We start from the raw sequence: 19,535 nt of genomic DNA on the forward strand, positions 1-19,535 counted from the left end.
CAGGTGCTTACCTAGGATCCAGATCTGTGCAAGGAAGAGGAGCGAGCACAGATCTGTACCCAAAGTGCTAGAAGCGTTTCGGCCTTCCTGAAAAACAGATCTGTGCAAGGAAGTGGAGCGGGCACAGATCTGTACCCAAAGTGCTAGAAGCGTTTCAGCCTTCCTGAAAAGGACGCATCAAAATTCCTTCTTAGTCCGCCTGGCCAAAATGACAGACCTAAGGCACGCCTCCCTAGTCTTAGCCTACCTTTTCACTGCTTTGAGTGAGCTAGGAGGGGGTTGGGTGCGGCTGGAAGATGGCCCAGGTTGCTCACCGCGGTGAGGGATAAACTCTATGAATCACCTCCTGGTGCCTGTCGACGACAGTACTCACTGCGTTGACAAGACCTCGGCATAGAGGTCTGGAGAAAAACGGCAGCTGCCTGCATCGAGGTGGCCTGTGGCCTGAAGTCAGAAAGCGGTTGTCAAGCTTAGAACAGACAACACTAACTTCCTCTCCAGGCCTCCTCAGAGGGAAAGAGGAAAGACCCATCTCTTGCTCCACTTCTGCTAACTCAACCTGCGAACCCCATGATCGAAGCCGGTGCGGGATTGGTGGTTGCGCAGAGGGAATCCCTTGCAATGCACACAGCCGGCCCCCTCGAGAGCCAACCGGGAATGCTCTTCTCCCAAACAAACAACATGAAGAAAACGGGTGTGCTGAGGTGGGAAGGAATTAAACAAGGGCGGGGCAAAAAACAAAAACATATGGTACAAATAAAAAGTCCGGGTATTATCCTGATATCAGACCCTTTGCTGATTAAAAGTTATAGAATTTAAAAACTGAAGGGCGTCTGATTACTTTCCAAATCCACTGTATATGAACCCAGATGTTGTAGAACAGTGTGACTATTATGAATAAATTACAGATGTGCTGACATTTGCAATAGTGCAATATATGTTGTGCAAAAAAATAAATCTATAAAAATCTGGCAGCGGAAATGTGTGTTGAGTCCAAAAAAAGTCCAGGTGTCCTAGTTGGTAGGAATTTTATAGGAATGATATCATAAGAAACAGCACTGCCTCATTTCAATAGTGTTGATCCTGAGCTTGAGTTACTGCCTGTGAGAAGTTTTGTACATGCTCACTGTGTCCTTCAACTGACTGACATGACATCCAGGGTATTTTCCTGCCTCACACCCAGTATTCCTGTGATATATGGAATAAAAAGTGGTTATTGAAGATGAATGAATGAATTATTGTTAGGTCATCTGTAACTGTGAGACCGTCTTAGAATAAATAATAAAGTATTAAATAATATTAACATTAGAATTAAAAGCTAGAATTAATTTCATAGAGTCTCATACACTTATCAAGAAACAATCACCTCCAAGTGAAGAATCCAAGGAGTTAAATCTATATTCATTCCAAATATTTAATTTATTTAATCAAATTCATTTATTTTTTTTGTTGTTTTTTTGACTGCAATGTCTCGGGGTAGGGTGTTTGAGCAATTTCTGTCTGTTTTATGGGATCGCACTGATCCATATCGCTCTCTCTTCGTGTGTGTTAGGTTCCCTGGGTATAGACAGCCTGCAGCCTCTCTCCTCTGACTCGGCCACTCTGGCTATGCAACAGGCCATGTTGGCGGGAGCCGAGGACTCCATGGACGGCACAGATGATGAAGAAGAGGAAGAGGAGGATGAGGAAGGAATGGAGGATGAGGATGAAGATGAAGAGGATGAAAGGCACCTGTCCGTCAGGAGAGATCTGCGCCTTGACCACAGCGAGGGACTGGAGTAGAGACAGATGCAGGAAATGACATCACTGACCTGACATGTTTTAAACCATGCCCCAGAGGTTTCCATTGGACACTTAAGTGCTTTGGAACTTTGAATTAGACAAGGGAGATTTGCAAAATAATGAGCTGTGAATAAATTACAATAATTACTGAATTTATTTGTACAATTTAGGAAAATTAATGAATGCACACACATTGACCATACATTTAAATGTTATATACTGGGAGAATAAATAGAAGCTTTAGTTATATTAACAAAATCCTCTGTGTAATGTTAATGTTCATGAATCCATAGCTTATTTTGTCCCACTCATCTCTTTCGCTTTTGGGTGAAACTCACAGCATGATATTTTTTACACATCATTAACAGGGAACGTTATCATCCATTTTTCCAGGTGGCTTTCTGGGCATGAGTTTTCAAATTGTAATACTTTGCTAGCATCAGTATTCAATACTGAGTTTTAAAATAATAAAAGAAAAGAAAGAAAAACAAACAAAAAAATCATTGTTAAAGACTCGACAACACAAAGCACACACCTTCAACTACGATGCATTTGCGCAGTTGCTTGATATTTATGTTTTAGGTTTTCGATCAACGATGTTGCACTTGGGAGGATTCTCATTTGCCTGGATGATACAATTCTGAATGGCACTGAAGGCCAACTGCCTGGAACTTGCAGCCGACAAACTTTTCTCCTCATGACAAAGAAAATATGGAGAGAGACAACATGGCACATTAAGCATTTCATTTATGGAGGAAAATAAACCAGTGGGTCCTTCCTGCCCTCAGACGTCTTTGTGATGTTTACTCGAGAAATACTGCAGGAAGGAAGTCAATTTTACAGAGAATTTCAGCTGCTGGAAGCCCTCTGCGAATTTTTCTGTGAAGGACAGAAACTGTAAAGATATTCCTGAACGGTTTTGGTTTAAATCAGTCTCCAGAATAAAGCAGCTGTTTCCGATGTGATGTTTAGAGATGAGAGAAGCTGTTATTGAATGTTATTGGAGTCGGTCTTGTGAAGTACGTTTCTCATTTTCTTTTTCTTGGTTGTTTTTAAATGGTTCTTCCAGAGCAAGTAATGATAGGGGAAATTTTTATTTTGTTTGTACACATTGTTGTCATGATCTATTGTGTTTCAATAGACCATTTTTGATAATTAAAAGAGATAATTTTAGTGGATGCGGTGTAGCGTTGCCTTCTTGTGTAACTTACTGTTTATTGATTTCTGGGTTAGGAATGGAAAGGATTCATTACATCCAGAGTGAATATCCAAGCCGAATAACCTGCTCATTATTGCTTATTTACTGTATGTCCTTGTCTAACCTTCACTTCAAAAAGGCATTTAAAAAGCAGGGGCTAGCTGAGCTGTAAAAAAGAAAGATGATTAAAGATGCTTTTGCAGAATATTATGGGTTGTTCTCAGCTATATAATAAAATAAGTAAAATAAGGATCAATTATTTGATAACTGAATTAATGCTTACTTGAATATGAACTAATGATGAGTTAAAGCATGTACTAAGGTACAAGTGCGAACTAACAAAGAGCTAAATCTAACTACAACACGAGTCATATGAATTCATGCACGAATGACAACCACCTTAAATATGTGTTGCATTAATTAAAAATGAAATAAAACATCCTTTATAAGAAAGAATATGAATTGAAGGTGCATCATTTCAAATTATTCACCCTTGTGGGGAAAGGAGTCCCAGAGGCACCCGGAGCACCGACTTGTACTACAGAAGGATTTGAAGATAAGTGGATAGAGAATGACACCAAATGGGTTGAGATTAAATTATTGGTGTTTATTATTTGTTTGATAAAAAGGATTAATGTGAAAGAAGAAAGCAATCCACTACCACCCAAAAATAATTGTGTATGCACCTGCATATGACAAATTCTATAAACAATTTTAAAGGCTCATTTAGTTCATATTCAATTCTTGTTTTATTTAGTTTAGCACTAGATGTTAATTAAAATACATACTAAGAAACATGTACTTAAGGGGGTCATTATTCATGCATGAATTCATAAGACTCACATCAGAATTAAGGTTGGCTCTTCATTAGTTTGTGATTGGTACATGCCTTAACTCTCCGTCACCCTCCTGACCTAAAAATACTTACACTTAATGTGATGTATATTACTATACAGGGGGCTTAATAATGGACAAAATCCAAGACAGTTCAGATTGATCTACAATAATTTCAAGTGGTATGAATGATTCCATGAATGAAAAAGTTTCAATTAAATTATTTTAGCACAAAAATAAAATCTACAGCATCTTTTATTTTGAAATTGGTACAATATATGGTCATGTTGTGATTTTAAAGTAATAAATTATGCAAATTTGACCCTGAATGAGATTCAATCTTATACAACTTCTAACTTTATATATTTCAATTCTAAGCAGTAGAATTCAATTTAAAAAAGGGTGTAAAAAGGCGGTTTATATAAAATAAAACTAAATTACTGTAGCTTTTTTTATAAATTTTTATACAAACAAACAAACAAAAAGAGTCGGATATCATTGTTAAAACATGACCGAAGCATGACAAATAAAAAATTCTGCTCAATGTCTAAAATCAAACTCACATTATCTTTTATTTAAAATGTAACTGTAAATAATTTCAAATAAATAAATCACAATTAACTAAAAGTAACATCCGGACAAAGGGGAGCACAGTGGCTTAGTGGTTAGCACGTTCGCATCACACCTCCAGGGTTGGGGGTTCGAGTCCTGCCTCCGCCTTGTGTGTGGAGTTTGCATGTTCTCCCCGTGCCTCGGGGGTTTCCTCCGGGTACGCCGGTTTCCTCCCCCAGTCCAAAGACATTTCTTTTTGGGGTGATTGGCAACTTTGGAAAATTGTCCGTAGTGTGTGATTGTGTGAGTGAATGAGAGTGTGTATGTGCCCTGCGATGGGTTGGCACTCCGTCCAGGGTGTATCCTGCCTTGATGCCCAATGACGCCTGAGATAGGCACAGGCTCCCTGTGACCCGAGGTAGTTCGGATAAGCGCTAGAAAATGAGTGAGTGAGAGAACATCCGGACAAAGTCATATCTCTGCTTTCACCTCTGTATATCCATGTAGCTGTCTCAGTGTGACACACAGAGTTTATAAACCTGCTCATTCTTCATGAAACTTCTACAAAAAATTTATAAATAAATTAAAAAAAGAGCACAGCACATTCAAAATTGATTGAATCTTCTATGTTTACTCTTTATATTTCTGTGCCAAATCTCCAAATTCACAATCATCTGTTTCTGTTTAGTGGTTTAGAGGAGCTTTGCTGGTACAGATGATAAGTCTGCACTATAATACAAACGATTCAGTTACATAAAATCAGATAAGAATTAATCCTAAGATTCCACAAAAACAAAAAATATATCAGCTTTATATATTTCTTGAATTTTACAAACACTGCATGTTGACTCAGATGTTTTAGGTGGAGTCAGGTGGTGGCAGTGATGTTTTGTAGAATGATTGCAGATGTTATATATCAGGGTACAGATGTTTCCTAATTTGCCCTTAAACCCCTGAGATTACAGACTATTCTGTGCAAATCTGGTTTACATTTCAGGACATCTATAGTAAGGGTGTAGTTAGGAGTGTTTAGTTAAGTTAAACATCACTTCCTGTTTGTGTGTGACATTTGATCTTTAAGTGTTGTGCTTCTGAGTTTGATGTACTCTAGGTCAGAACCTTTTACTAAGAACAATAGTAGAGAAAAAGTACCTATACTTCCTTGAAGACAAGATTGGAAACATGTCCTTTATGTTATTCCTGGTGTGACTGAATGAAGGGAAATGGTGTACATTATCAGGAAGATATGACAATGGCATTGCTATTACAGTTTTAACAAAGAAATAAAGCTACTATCTTATGTGACTTTCTTAAACAATTACACATACAATAGTCAGCCATAACATTAAAACCACTGACATAAATAACAGTACTACAGAAACAGTGTGATTGCATTGCTCTGGGCAATGTTCCGCTGGGAAATCTTTGGCCCTGGCATTCATGTGGATATACCACCTTCCTAAACACTGCTGCAGACCAAGTACACCCCTTCAAGGCAACAGTATTCCCTAATGGTAGTGGCTTCTTTCAGCAGAATAATGCTCCCTGCCACACTATAAATATAGTTCAGGAATGATTTGCGCAACATGAAGAGTTCAAGGTCTTGACTTGGCCTCCAGATTCCCTAAATCTCAATCTGATCGAGCATCTGTGAAATGTTCTGCGCAAACAAGACCAATCCATGGAGACCCCACCTTACAACTCATAGGATATAAAGGATCTACTGCTAATGCCTTGGTGCCAGATACTACAATGCACCTCTAGTCTTAAGTCTTGTGGAGTCCATGCCTCTTTGGGTAAGAGCTGTTCGAGTGGCACAAAGGGAACATACACAATATAAGGCATGTGGGTTTAATGTTATGGCTGATCTGTGTATTTATTTAATGGATGCTTATATCCTGTCTGACTTCAGTATCCATTTCAAGCATTAAGCCAGATGAAGACTTGGCAGTGATCCAGGATGTGATGCAGAAATAAAAAACATGTACAATCCAATCATTTGGATAGATGTAAATGTAACATAGAGATAGAAGGAACTCAAAGAGCCACAAATGACAAATTATGTCTAAGATAATGTCTATTGACCTTCTCCACCCTTACTCTCCTACTGTATACAGTGATAAGATCTTGTAACCAGCTTCTTCTGACTGTCTCCTGTTACCTTATGAGAAATTGGAATCAGGTTTCTCTTAAAACTGATTTTTATTCCTTGTCTTATGATATTCTTGTGATGTTAAATAATGCTACATACAGCACTAAACCATTATTGTTTTCAAATGTGTTTTACAAATAAAATTTGACTTGATTTGACTTGAATAATACATGTCCTACAAAACTAAAAGTAACCCTATTTCAACTAAAACTATCACTTCTCAGATGTGGTTGGTCAGATGGTGTTGATTATTTCTCTGTAAAAGCAGCTCTGTTAGTGCTGGGTGTAATTCAATTCACTTAATGCACTCATTCTAACATGCTACTGTTTCCTTAGTAACAAATCATTCCCAAGGTCTTGTATGGTGGATGCTCATAACATTTAATCAGTGTGCAACGGGTGAGTGTGAAACCTGCCCTTGTTTATTCTCCTACAACAGCACATCCTATAATGTTATTTTCTTTACAAAATGATATGAATATGAACTATAAGGTTCATTGTTTGTATTAGAATTAAAAGGGAAAGAAAAAAAAGATGACATAGCCATAAAGAGAACATGCCTGGCACACATTCAGAAGGAAAAAAACAAGTTTGCTGAGTTTTCACACAAGTGTTCAGGAGCTCTTGTGTAATACAGCCCTCTTAAACTCTTTTATACTCAAATATATAGAAATATTTGAAGTCCTGAGTGCAGCACTGAAATAACTATCTTTGTGGCAGTTCTCCAGATTTCTCATGCTTGTGCAGTAAAGCGGTAGGTCTACTTGGGGCGGCAGTGCATAAATAGCGAGGGCAATGACAGAGGCAGGAAAAGCCACAGAACTGGCCAGGTTTGAAGTGGATGGGAGCCACTGGCTTGATGAGTACGTTAGGGATCTGCTGGACTGCTGCCTCCACCCTTCTTTATTCTCTCTCTCTCTCTCTCTCTCTCTCTCTCTCTCTCTCTCTCTCTCTCTCTCTCTCTCTAATTGCTCTTCTGCTTCTCTCACTGTTACTCCATCAAGCTCCAGAGAGCTCTATAACTCCTTTAATTACCCCTTAACCCTGTCCTGTTCTGCCTCCCATTTTGGTCGGGCCCTCCTCCACTATTTAAAGGCTTCGCCAGCATCTTTGTCCTCCCCAGCCTCAGGACCAGGTCACCACTGCATGGCATACTTAACATTCACTTCAGCAGGAGAACTGAAGGTACTGTATTTGAATCCCTTTTATTCCTAACACAGTGTGGGTTAGGGAACTCAGGTCATTAATGAAATAAATATGGAGATGTATGGGGTTCCATGGTGGCAAAATATATAATCTGGAATTTACATAGAGAGAACAAAAGTAGTTAACACTGTATCTTCTGCTTAACAGTTGTGGACATGTCAATTGCTAAGACAGCTGCACAGGCTGTGCTGTCTGATGCACTGCTTCAGAACAGCAATGTAGACAACCGCATTCGTCACCTGGAGTTGGAGCTGCCCCTAGACAAAGTCATAAAATTTGTATCTGTGGGACTTCCTCTAATGCTGGTGTCTTGGGCATTTGCTCGAGAGATCTCAGTTGGTGAGTTTTTTTTTTTATTGTGTTCATAATCAACAACATCTGTTCATAGGGTATAAATGTTAGAAATCATTGCATTTTATTTTATTTCATTTGATAATTAAATGCTTTTTATCCCCAATAACAAACATGCCCCAGAATGTCTGAACTTCACTTTAAGGAATATTCATTGGTATAAAAAAAGATACATGAAGATATAATTATGTTCAACACAAATTCTTGGAAGATCTTTTAAACTTATTGTACAGTATAATTTGTCTGCAATGCTTGAATGCCCCTGCCACATGTCCAGTGTGCCTGAGAAAGGCTCTGCATCCACCACAAGCCTGAACAGGATAAAACTTTTAAATAGCATACTAAAAATGAATGGATTGTTAGAATTAGTAGTGTTGAAATAAAATAAATGGGAGCACAATAATCTATTCCTCTTAGAGAAAATTGCTCTTAGTGATGAAGAGTGTTGTCTAAAGGGGTTAATGTTGAGGCTAATGTCGCCTGCTGACTACCTGCTGAAGATGAATCTTGATATCCAAATATCAAAATCTCAAATATATTTGACTAATGTGGCTTAAGCTGTCTTGAGAGTCCACATACCCATAAAATTACGTTGATGCAAAGTTAATTAAATGTCAACTTTGATTTCACATGCTATATGGAAATTGATTTGACAAGATGTGGAATGTAAATCGAAATTATTTAATAACTTTTTGCCCAATGTTAATATTTTGTAGGAATCCTCACCTGACAGGCTTGTGGTGGGTTTGAAATAAACAGTGCTATATTGCTAGACCTCCCTAGACAGCCAATTGCTAAAAGAAGCTGTCAGTTGCAGTGGAGGCAGCTGACGTTGCAATCAGTTCCCCTGGAGTTGGTCTGCAATCAGTTCACACAGATGTTAATTGGCACGAGGATGATTAAGAGAGACGTGGAAAGATGACAAGAGTCTGTAATTACAGTCAGCCTGCTCTTTCCCAGTTCTCTATTTCAGTCTAACTAGAGGATATGCTAATTAAAGCAATGGACGTGCATCGCAAGCTAAGTTCTTTACATTTGGATAAAATTCCATCCCTGGTCACATGTGATACTTGTTTACAAAGTACAGCTATTTAAGAGAGAAACTTTTTTTTATTTCAAGCAAATCGTTGATATCTAATTAATTTAATTTTCACACATTTTGTAGACCTTGATTAAGAAACATCTTTAGCTGTCTTCACTTTGCAAAAATAAAATACAAAATGAAAAAAAGACAGTAAGAGTTTTTTTATTCTTCAAAGTCTGGGATAAAATGGACACTACAGTGTACTCTTCCATAATAAGGATGGCTGTAGTGAATGTTATGCACACTGGAGGTTGATTGTAAGGTTCAGAGGAACAGACTAGTGTTTAAATAGTCTATAAAAAGCATGAGCTTGGCTTTTTGTGAGTGTTAGGGACCCACCCTTGTTGCCCATCGGCATACTCAACCTCAGCAGAAATACTACAGTGTGTTTCTCTTGCTGCTGCGGTTTACACCAGATGTGTTCCTGGGGGAAAAAAACTGCAGTTATAAATTTGCCAGTCCAGTTGCTTCTGACCATTATTTTAACATTTCAGCTGATGAAAATTAATTCATCAAGATATCCTGGTTACAGTTTTGCACTAAAATGACAATCTATGTTACATATAGACTTAAATGAAGGGCAGTTGAATTATGTTCTTTACATTTCCCAGCTTTTAAGGACATTGGGGTCAGAGCGTAAGATCAGCCTGTCAACTGTATTTAGGGCTACACATAAACTTTGTCTAGGAGGTAAAGCTAAAATCAAATTTTTATTGTAATGCTTTTTTGCATTTGTAGGTTCACAGGTTAGCTGTTTTCCTCCCAGCAACTTCACAGTGAAGCAGGCTGCATATGTAGACATGTATTGCTGGGATTCACTGATGCACCATGAGGTTGATGAGAGTGGAAACTCTGAAGAACGTTCCCTGTGGGTTCATAAGGTGTGGTTGAATGTATATATAGTTACTGCTACCAGAAAAAGATATAGTGCTCGAAATGCATATAGATATAGCATTTATTTCCTGGATACATGCTAAATTTCCTTTTTTGGACACAATACAATAAAAACTAAAGTCTCATTCAAAAATAGGCTTTGACATAATTACCATTATAAAGCAATATTAATAAAGAGATGGCCTTTCGGTTAAGCTGTTTCTGTTTGCTGATTGCGTGCCTCTGTATGCCTCAGATGTTCCCCTACTCCCTGCTTATCATGGCAATGATGATGTACCTTCCAGCACTGATCTGGAAGTTCCTGGCTACGCCAACTCTGGGCTCCGATCTGCTCTTTATAATTGATGAGCTGGACAAGTCTTACAACCGCTCAGTGCGCTTGGCTCAGAGCATCGTGGAGCTTAAACAGAATACAGACCCATACGAATTTCAGGCAGAGTTGCAGAGGTAAGAGGAAAAGACAGTTCTGATCTTCTTCTTGAGTGTCCTATCACTTGAGATAATCATGTGTAATTCCAGACAGTTGAGGTGTTTAAATATTAATATGGAACTTTAAAGGGAATAATAAAGACTAAAATTGTTCTATTTCTGTTCCCAGAGCCAAGAAAAAACGTTACTTTGAGTACCCTCTGCTGGAGAGATACATGAAATACAAGCATGGCTCCTACTTCCTGGTCAGCATGCTGTTCCTGCGTGGCTTCCTCTTGCTTACATTTATGTCAGCTTCCTGCCTTTACCTGATCTACTTCCACCTCTCAGCCTTCCTGCAGGATGAGTTTGGCTGCTTTATGCGTACCGGGATCCTCCAAGACCAGATCTGGGTTCCAATGCTGGTGCAGTGCAAGATCAGTGGCCTGATGGTGTTCCAGGTCATTAGTATAGCTAACGGTGCCATCTACATGCTGCTCGGCCCCATTGTCCTGTTCAGCATGCTGCGTCTCTTCTGCTGGGACACCAGCTTCCTCTCACTGTATGAGGTGCTTCCTGCACTGGGTCTGATCAGTGGTCAGAAGCTAGGCTGCCCGTTGAACGATTTGAACGTGCTTCTTCTCTTCCTGCGCGCTAATGTGGCACATCTGCATTCGTACGGTCGACTCAAGGCCTTGTGCTCACTAGCACCGCCTCATTTGCACAGGGGTAAGGGCATGCTGACAGAGGAGCAGGTTGAGGAAGCTGCCGAAGCAGCTGAGGAACTGGAGGAGGAGATACGGGAGGCTAGAGAGGAGGGCAAACACAATCTAGTGGACATCATGACCATGCTTGGGGCAGCCAGAGGGAATGTGGTGAACTGCCCTGAACACCGCCCTCTGGTGGAGGAGAACATGACACTCGGTACAGTTAGTCTCATCTGTCTACTCAAGAGCATCCTGATAGTGGGCATAATTGTGTATATCGTATGGGATGTTCAGAAAATAATCAAGTGAACTCTTCATCATGGCATTATTAATGTAAAACTTAAGAGAGAATGATGCTTTAGGTTCAAACATATCAGTGTGAATATACTTTAGATCAATTGTAAATGTAAATATAATTATAAACACATAACACTTTTGTTAAATAAATTATAAAACAAAACTTTTCGTGTGTATTACGTTTTTTATATATTATGTTTATTATATTTAGTATATTATGTTTTGCTGACTCAAATTTTTTGCTGATTTAAATTTTTTTTTTCTTTTTTTTTCTTTTTTTTTTATTTTTATAAAAAGTATTTGGAATACAAATTCTGAAGGAGGCTTTAGAATTTAGAAGCAAACAGTTCATGGTAGATTTGATTTCCCTAACAGCCCTCTCTGTCTTTTTTCAGAACCTAACCACCAGGGCTACCATGAACTGGAGGAGTCTACATCATGTTGTTTTGGCTAAGCTTTCCATTAATGGACTGAACCATGCCTGTAAGGGACACATATTCACTGTAGACTAATCACATCCCCTCTAGTATAGTAATAGGTCTAAAGCAGATTAATTAATGAAGCTCTTTTATTGGCAGTTCTTTTATTTGATCAGGATGGATTATATTGGTGGTCTGTCAGGGAAATGCTTGTACACCAAAGTGCTTCAGGGATATTCAGGAAACCTTCGAAAAGCCTCCATTAGAATTCACCACATGAAGTTTGTCTTGATTTTTTCTTTAATACTTTCATTGTTTCTGTCTTTGTTATAAATCTATTTTTTGTGTGTTCTTTTTTGTGTAGCATTTTGTTTGTGACAAAATTTACATTGAACTTTAAATGAAAATAAATGTTTGTGGTGTAATTTTGTAATTTGTAACTGATGAATTGTAAATTGATTCTACATCAAGCGAGACATATCGATTCTGCTTGATTTTACATGCAATCTATAAATAAACCTGAATAAACAATACTTAAGTTCTCAATCTAGAATGGAAAGCATCAGCCATCCTCTGTATCTGACAAATAATTTTGTTGAACTCATTCATTACTCATAATTACTGTCAATTCCAGGCATCTGCCATGAGGTCAGGTTGACACAATTTGTCATGTTACTGAAACACAGACAGGCAGAAACAGACTGAGGGTGGGATTTTCACACTGAACACATAATCTGATTTGCACTCACCGTAGGGAAATAAAATATGTTTTGGTATCAAATGTAAAAAAAAAAAAAAAAATACTATCAACCAAACATCTGTTTATTTGCCTCAGTTTTTTGGTGTTTTTCAAACATGGTTTGTATGTCTGTGTTTCTGTAATTAAAACTGAAAACAATTTGTAATCATATTGCTGATTCAGATGCCAGTTACTCAGAAAAAAAAACATGATTAATGATTAGTCTTTGCAATTATGAAATGAGAAATTGTTATATTATTGTAGATTTCACATGACTACATCTCCTATTTACTTACTTGTGATTATTTTTCCACCGTGTTAAATCCACAATTAATAAGTTTACTATAAATAAATAGAAATAAAAAGCACAAGATGAGTATTGGCGTATTAGAGTATTGAAACGTAGCTATTTAAAAAGAATTATGTAAAATAAATAAATAAATAAATAAATAAATAAATAAATAAATAAATAAATAAATAAGAGATATTTCATAGAAAAACTGGACATAACAAAAGACAATCGCTGTGGAAAATTCATCATTATAGATAATCATAGAAATTAGGATTTTTTATTTCTAATTCTCTGCTAATATTGAATAATAAGATGATTTAAAATCTAGTCAGTCTTAGGACAAGACATAAACAACATATACCTTTTGCAATAATGTTTTGTGAAAATAGCAGTTGTTCAACAAGGTGAAATGAAACATCAGGTAAACTGAAAGCATACACTTACCGTTCAAATGATTGAGAACAGCCAAGTACAGTCGTTCAGTTATAAAATCAGCCAATCAAGTGGAAGAGGAGCAATTTAAAGATCATGCAGATACATGTTTAATATTAATTAAATGTTCACATCTAACATCAGACTGAAGAAAATGTGTAATCTTTGTGATTTTAACTGTGGCATGGATGTTTGGTTTGAGAAGGTCTGGTTGGAGTTTTTCAGAATCTGCTGATCTGAGATTTTCAAACACAACAGACACAATCTCTAGAGTGTACACAGAATGGTGCAAAAAACAAAATGAGTGACAGCACTCAGGTTGAAAACATTTTGTTGATAAGAGAGGTTAGAGGAAAATGGCTAGATTGGTTTGAGCTGCCAGGAAAGATATTGCAATTTATAGAACCAGTCTTGACAACCGTAGTCAGCAGAAAAACACTGCAGCATGCAGAATACATCTTTAAGGTGGATGAGCTACAACAGCAAAAGACCAGAGTGGGTTCCATTCCTATCAGCCTAGAACAGGATTCTGAAGCTATTATCAGCACAGACTCACCAAAACTGGACATTTGTAAAGGCAGGAAAAGAGTTATTATTCGAGTTACCCCATACTTCCCAGTGGTTCAAACCAGTCTTGTCATTTTCCTCTGATTTCTCTCAACATGGTGTTTTGGTCTGTGAAAGCTTTTCTTCCACCATTCTATATAAACTCTAGAGACATTTGTGTGTGAAAATCCAAGCAAATCAGCATTTTCTTAAGTACTCAACCAACCATTCTAGCACCAAACTCTGTGCCACAATCAAGTCAGAGATCATTTTTTCTCATATTCTGATTTTTGATGTGAAGATTAACTAAAACGTATCTGCATGAGTTTCTGCATTGTGCTGCCACCACAAGACTGATTAATGTGATAACTGGATGAATGTGCAGATGTATAGGTATTTTTAATAAATTAGATGGTAAATGTATATACTACTTTACATTTGGTGTTAAGAAAAGCAATCAACTCAAGAATTATTGGCCTTCCTTAAAATAAATAAAAAAGGAAATCTATATTGGAAAAAAATAACAATCAAAATCCCTTCAGTTTGTTTTATGCCTCCTGGTAAGATTTCCATCATGGAAAAGGCATACGGATAACATACAACAGACATCTGACATGCTGGCAATCTCTGCACTGCAACGTGATTTTTAGAAAACATTTGGACCTGTTTCTCCTGCATGAAGTTACAACCTTTTAACCGGTGACACTTAAAAAAATGTGGACAAAATTGGGCATTACAGAAAGTGGACAGGACATTTACCCAGAATCCTGGGTCTAAGTACCACATACAGCAGTGGCGTCGTCTTATCCGGAAAGGGCCGGTGTGGGTGCAGGTTTTCATTCCAACCAAGCAGAAGCCACACCAAGTCTACTAAAAGAACAACTGATTAAACAGGTGGAATCAGGTGTGCCTTCTGCTTGGTTGGAATGAAATTCTGCACCCACACCGGCCCTTTGTGGATAAGATCGGACACCGCTGGCCTACAGTATGCTACCAGCATCCAGGGTTGGCCAAAGCAGTACTTCATAATCTGCACAGCCTCTTTTTAGCCTCTACTCAGTCAGTGGACAGGGAAATAGTGTGATTTCTCATATTTCTATTTTTATTTAGATGACAGCTGCTATGTGTGGACAGAATTTGACCATTTCCATATATAGATTGAAGGATGTGGAGATACCTGTGTTTTCATTGGACAGTGTGACGGGGCGTGGTCGAGCTGTGGAAAGGAGGCGGGGTTAAACGGCAGGTAACAGGTATTGATGCTCACCCGTGTCGTATAAGACTGAGTTTACTCAAATTAATTATTTATTGATAGACACGACATTGACATAAAACGCAAAAAACATAGATTCTGTTATCTCGTTTTCCAAATGAAATTTAACTTTTGCTTCAAGAATACAACATTATACAGAAATTCTTTGACGCTCTGTTTATTAATAGTACTTCAGTGGCACGAGAACAGCATCTCGGGGGGGGGGGGGGGGGGGGATGCTGTTCTCATGGGGTTTCATGTTCTCCCCATGTTCATGTGGGATGTCCCTCTTTCTCTTATGTACTGGACTCTTCTGTGTGTGTCTCTTCTCACTACAAGCTCTGAGTACTTCTTAGCACTTTCATAGTGTGCACATAAGGCTATGTTTGGATTTCTGCATTCTGCCTTCTCTCTCTCCCTTTTTCCTCTCTTCGTACCAGAGAAGAGCCAAATAGCCAACTGCTAGTGAGTGTGGGATGAAATATTGATTGAATAAATGTAGTGTAGAGTTATATATTTGTGTGTGTGTGTGTGTGTGTGTGTGTGTGTGTGTGTGTGTGTGTGTGTGTGCATGTGCTTTTTCAAGAATGACTGCCATGTGGTAGTACAGCCATAAACACTTAAAGATAATACAATCATTTATTGCTTTTGTTTGTTTTTTTAAATTCATTTACTGTGGAGCCATTATTATGTGTTCCAAAGTTTTGGCTGTATTTTCCATCACTCAGTATCAGTGAAAACAAGCAAAATATTCAGTAATTACTTTATTTCCTTTAATCATTACTGATAGGCAGGTTGATTATAAATTATGTCACTCACCTTGTGAAATGGAGATGATACAGTTTTAAATATTACTGTGGGAGGGACATGCACATGTTTTTAATTAAATAGGACTGCAGTTACCTTTTAATAGATATATTAAAAACAAATGAACTAACTAATATTATATTATAGGCAGTAGAGTGAGGAAAATTTCTTATTGATTTGCACTGCAAAAATTATATCTTAGCAAGTATCTTTTTAATTTAATATGAAATTAAATGTACGATTAAACAGCTTGTTTTAGATGCATTTATTCATTTCAAACTTTTAAATTGTATTGTTCTATTCACCATTTATTGCTTCTTTAAAGAAATGCATGCTTTAATTTCTAGAAAATTACTGGCCAAAAAAATCTGTATGCAAGGTACTAGATAAATATGACTAGAGTATAGCTATTCAAAATAAATGCACCTGCCAATCTGTTACTTTTTAGATATCCACATGGGGGCAGTATTGAGTTATATTTTGTTGGATGAGTCCAGCAAAAATACACTTTTCAGCTCCTGCAAAATGTAAACATGCAGTTACAGTATATTAAGATTTTTGTACATGTAGTCTTCTTTTATTATTTTTAAAATTTCTGACCATAATTGTACAATACGTACTTCTACTGTTGTCAGTTTTAGTCTAACCATTTTCATAAAGACCCTGAGAGGAAACGATAAACGAATTTCCTCTGCTCAATCTCATTGTAAATTTATACTTATATGCTTATCTTAATAAACTAATTATTTTTAATAGGAGCTGTGCCTGGAAAGTGGTAGAGCATCAGGTCATCACACATGAATGGTTCGATGGACAGGAGGTGAGGAATATGTTGTATAACCCAGCACCTATGACGTGTAAATGAGATTGTAATATGGTTCTGGTGAGGTACTATATACACAGATAAACCTGCCTACTGCCACTATACTCTTTAGCATAGCTTCTGACCCTTATATGTGGTCCAGTGTGTTGCAACATGACTGACAGATGTTCAGCCTGTAGGCTGGAAATATGTTCAAAAGAAGAAGAAAGAAAATCGGCATATTTATGCAAAGTGTATTTTTATTTGGATAGAATATCAAAGAGAGTGTATATAAAGATTTTTCATATCCCAGGCGATTTAATTTTTCTTTGTTTCATTTCCATTCAGATACGAGAATGTCCACTGCATCTCTCAAATCCCTAATTGCAAACAACAGTACTTCAAGAACTACTTGGTTCCAACAAGACTTGAAAGCTTCCTTAAGCTATTTAGGCCATTATCCAATTAATCGTCTAACATACAATGCTTGCATTTATACTGTGTGTGTGTGTGTGTGTGTGTGTTGCTGATTTTAGGCTTCCAATTTTTCCATTTTCTCCAGTGCCACAGCAGGAGCTCCAGCCTCAGGAGCAGTGGAATGGGAAATGACAGGCAGTTATGTTCTCTCATCTCTAATTTGTTTTCTTTGTATCTGGTCATGACGTGCAGAGCTGAGGTCGAACATAGTGGGGGGTCTCTCAGTACTGTCCAATTAAGATTGATGTTCGCTTGTAGTGGAAGAATGCAAAATAATGGGCCAGTGTGATGATGGATGCGGTGCTTGCTGTGTGGAGCTTGGACCCTGTTTGCTTTGGCCCAACATGGCTGTGGTAATGGTTTCCTAATCCTAGACACACACACACAGAGCAAGAGAGCACACAAGCGCTATCAATGGCCTTCGTCATGCTCCACTGCTGGCTGGGAGACTTTGATTACTGTTGTTAAATATTACAGTCCCAAAGCAAAATGAAAGGTGAAAACCACCTGCACTGTAGCGAGACCCAAATTACTGTGTCCTCGCAGGTTTATGACAAGATCGATACTGTTGGCCTTGGGTTTAGGAGACCTCTATATTAAGACAGATGTCCAAATTAAATAGCCATGCTTTCTTCAGATGTGTTCAACTGCAGCAGAACCTTAAGATTTAAGTAACACGTACAGTAGATGCCCTAGCTTCTACTCGGAAAAAGTGTCCTCTCAAAGTTAAGTCAAAGTAAAATGCTGGTTTGGGTCACAGCTAACACAAACAGGCCATTGGAGTCCAAATGCATTAGGTGAGTATGGCAGCTCCACAACCGTGTCAGAGTGTGTTCATGTGTGTGTGTGTGTGTTATCTAAAAGGTGTGATGTTGGCAGAAGCTGACCTTGCAGTCCGTCAACAAGAGCTAAAGTGAAAGCGAATGACAGCCTGTTTACAGCCATTCACAAGTTGAAGACGCTCTCTGCTCTCTGTCTCATCCTCTGCTCTGCTCTGTCATGGGCATGTGCTTGTATGTGTTTAGGATTGATAATATCAGCTCAAGAGCCAGCATTGGTGCGAGAACAGGCTGACAGGAAAGTGTGAGTCAGAACTGGGATAATTTTTTTTTTAATTGCTTAATTACTGTTTTCTGAAGGTATGGAGCATGTTACAAAACTTTGTCCTACTATATTCTGCATATTCTTGCAGAATTTCAGTAAACAGAAAACAAGTTCCAAAAAGGTCAAACTGAAAGATTCCAAAAATAACATTCCTGCAATGTTTTAAAATCATTTTTTGTAAGAATTTCCGAATAAGACAAAAATATAGCAGTAGGTAATTTTTTTAACAAATTGGTCCATTTATGAACATTACAGTCATGTGACTAGGACACCTCATGTGTTTTTTAACATAGTTATATGGGCATTTGATCTTAAGTTTAACAATATTGGCACATTATATAATATAACTAAATAAAACCAAAGAGAATTTCTTTTATATAATCTATAAAATGTATGTAAAAAAATTCAATTTCATGTGAGGAAAAAGTAAGGACACCCTTAAAATTATTTGTACCTAAAGTGGATAAAATGACCTACAGGTGTATCACATCAGGTACAAATTATTCAAACATTATTACAGAGCATTTTGAAGGAGGCTTGCTTTATTTAAACCTCAGACATTTACTTTGGTTTGCTCTTAGTTGTTGAACTGAGAGGTATCACCATGGTGAGATCCAGAGAGCTCTCTGAGGCCTTCAGAAAGTAGATTGTTGGAGCCTGGTAAGGGATATAAAAAAGATTTGAAAAGAATTTGTAATCAGCTATTCCACTGTCTGAAAATCATTTACAAGTGGAGAACAGTTAAAACAAGTGCCAACATGGCAAATTAACCCCAAGAGCAGACTGAAAAATGCTTAAAGAAGTCTCCAAAAACCCTGAAACATCATAACAGGACCTACAGTAAGCTCTTGCTACAGTTGATGTCAAAGTGCATGAATCTACAATTAGAAAGAGACTGCACAACTTCAATTATCATGGGGGGCGTGCAAGGAGGAAACATTTACTGGCTTAGAAAAGCATGAGGGCAAGACTGAAGTTTGCACAAGAACACAGAGACAAAGGCCAAGACTGGAATAATGCGCTTTGGACAGATGAGTCTAAAATTGTAGTATTTGGACATCATAATATAGGGCATGTTTGGTGTAAATACAGCATTTCAACAAAAGAACCTCATACCAACTGTGAAACATGGAGGTGGAATTGTTATGGTTTGGAGATGGTTTGATGAACCAGGATGGTCAGCTCATCATTATAGAATCC

The 19,535-nt window shown here is 37.7% G+C and overlaps 2 protein-coding genes across 6 annotated transcripts in view; both read left to right on the plus strand.

Moving 5' to 3' along the window:
* Positions 1 to 3,091, plus strand: part of pknox2 (pbx/knotted 1 homeobox 2) — a 71,277-nt gene extending 68,186 nt beyond the window's left edge. For 3 of the 5 annotated variants that reach the window (XM_060896353.1, XM_060896352.1, XM_060896354.1), the window contains exon 12: positions 1,553 to 3,091. In XM_060896353.1, the coding sequence (XP_060752336.1) occupies positions 1,553 to 1,782 (230 nt within the window). In that variant the 3' untranslated portion in view covers positions 1,783 to 3,091. The remainder of the gene's footprint in view (positions 1 to 1,552) is intronic. The other 2 variants (XM_060896351.1, XM_060896355.1) reach the window with 2 other exon arrangements.
* A 4,567-nt stretch (positions 3,092 to 7,658) lies between these two features.
* Positions 7,659 to 12,151, plus strand: panx3 (pannexin 3). The gene is made up of 6 exons (XM_060896356.1): positions 7,659 to 7,703; positions 7,872 to 8,063; positions 9,898 to 10,040; positions 10,289 to 10,500; positions 10,652 to 11,385; positions 11,861 to 12,151. Exons 2-6 carry the CDS (start codon positions 7,880 to 7,882, stop codon positions 11,917 to 11,919), a joined length of 1,332 nt encoding a protein of 443 aa, XP_060752339.1. The 5' UTR covers positions 7,659 to 7,703; positions 7,872 to 7,879; the 3' UTR covers positions 11,920 to 12,151.
* Positions 12,152 to 19,535: the final 7,384 nt, after the last annotated feature.

This window comes from Tachysurus vachellii, chromosome 20 (assembly GCF_030014155.1).
Source record: "Tachysurus vachellii isolate PV-2020 chromosome 20, HZAU_Pvac_v1, whole genome shotgun sequence".
NCBI classification, from domain to species: domain Eukaryota; kingdom Metazoa; phylum Chordata; class Actinopteri; order Siluriformes; family Bagridae; genus Tachysurus; species Tachysurus vachellii.

What these genes read in the sequence shown, in the direction of transcription:
- panx3 (XM_060896356.1), top strand. Translation starts at nt 7,880, where the DNA reads ATGTCAATTGCTAAGACAGCTGCACAGGCTGTGCTGTCTGATGCACTG. An exon ending in TGCTCGAGAGATCTCAGTTG is followed by an intron (nt 8,064 to 9,897) that starts GTGAGTTTTTTT and finishes TTGCATTTGTAG; the next exon opens with GTTCACAGGTTAGCTGTTTT. An exon ending in GTTCCCTGTGGGTTCATAAG is followed by an intron (nt 10,041 to 10,288) that starts GTGTGGTTGAAT and finishes TGTATGCCTCAG; the next exon opens with ATGTTCCCCTACTCCCTGCT.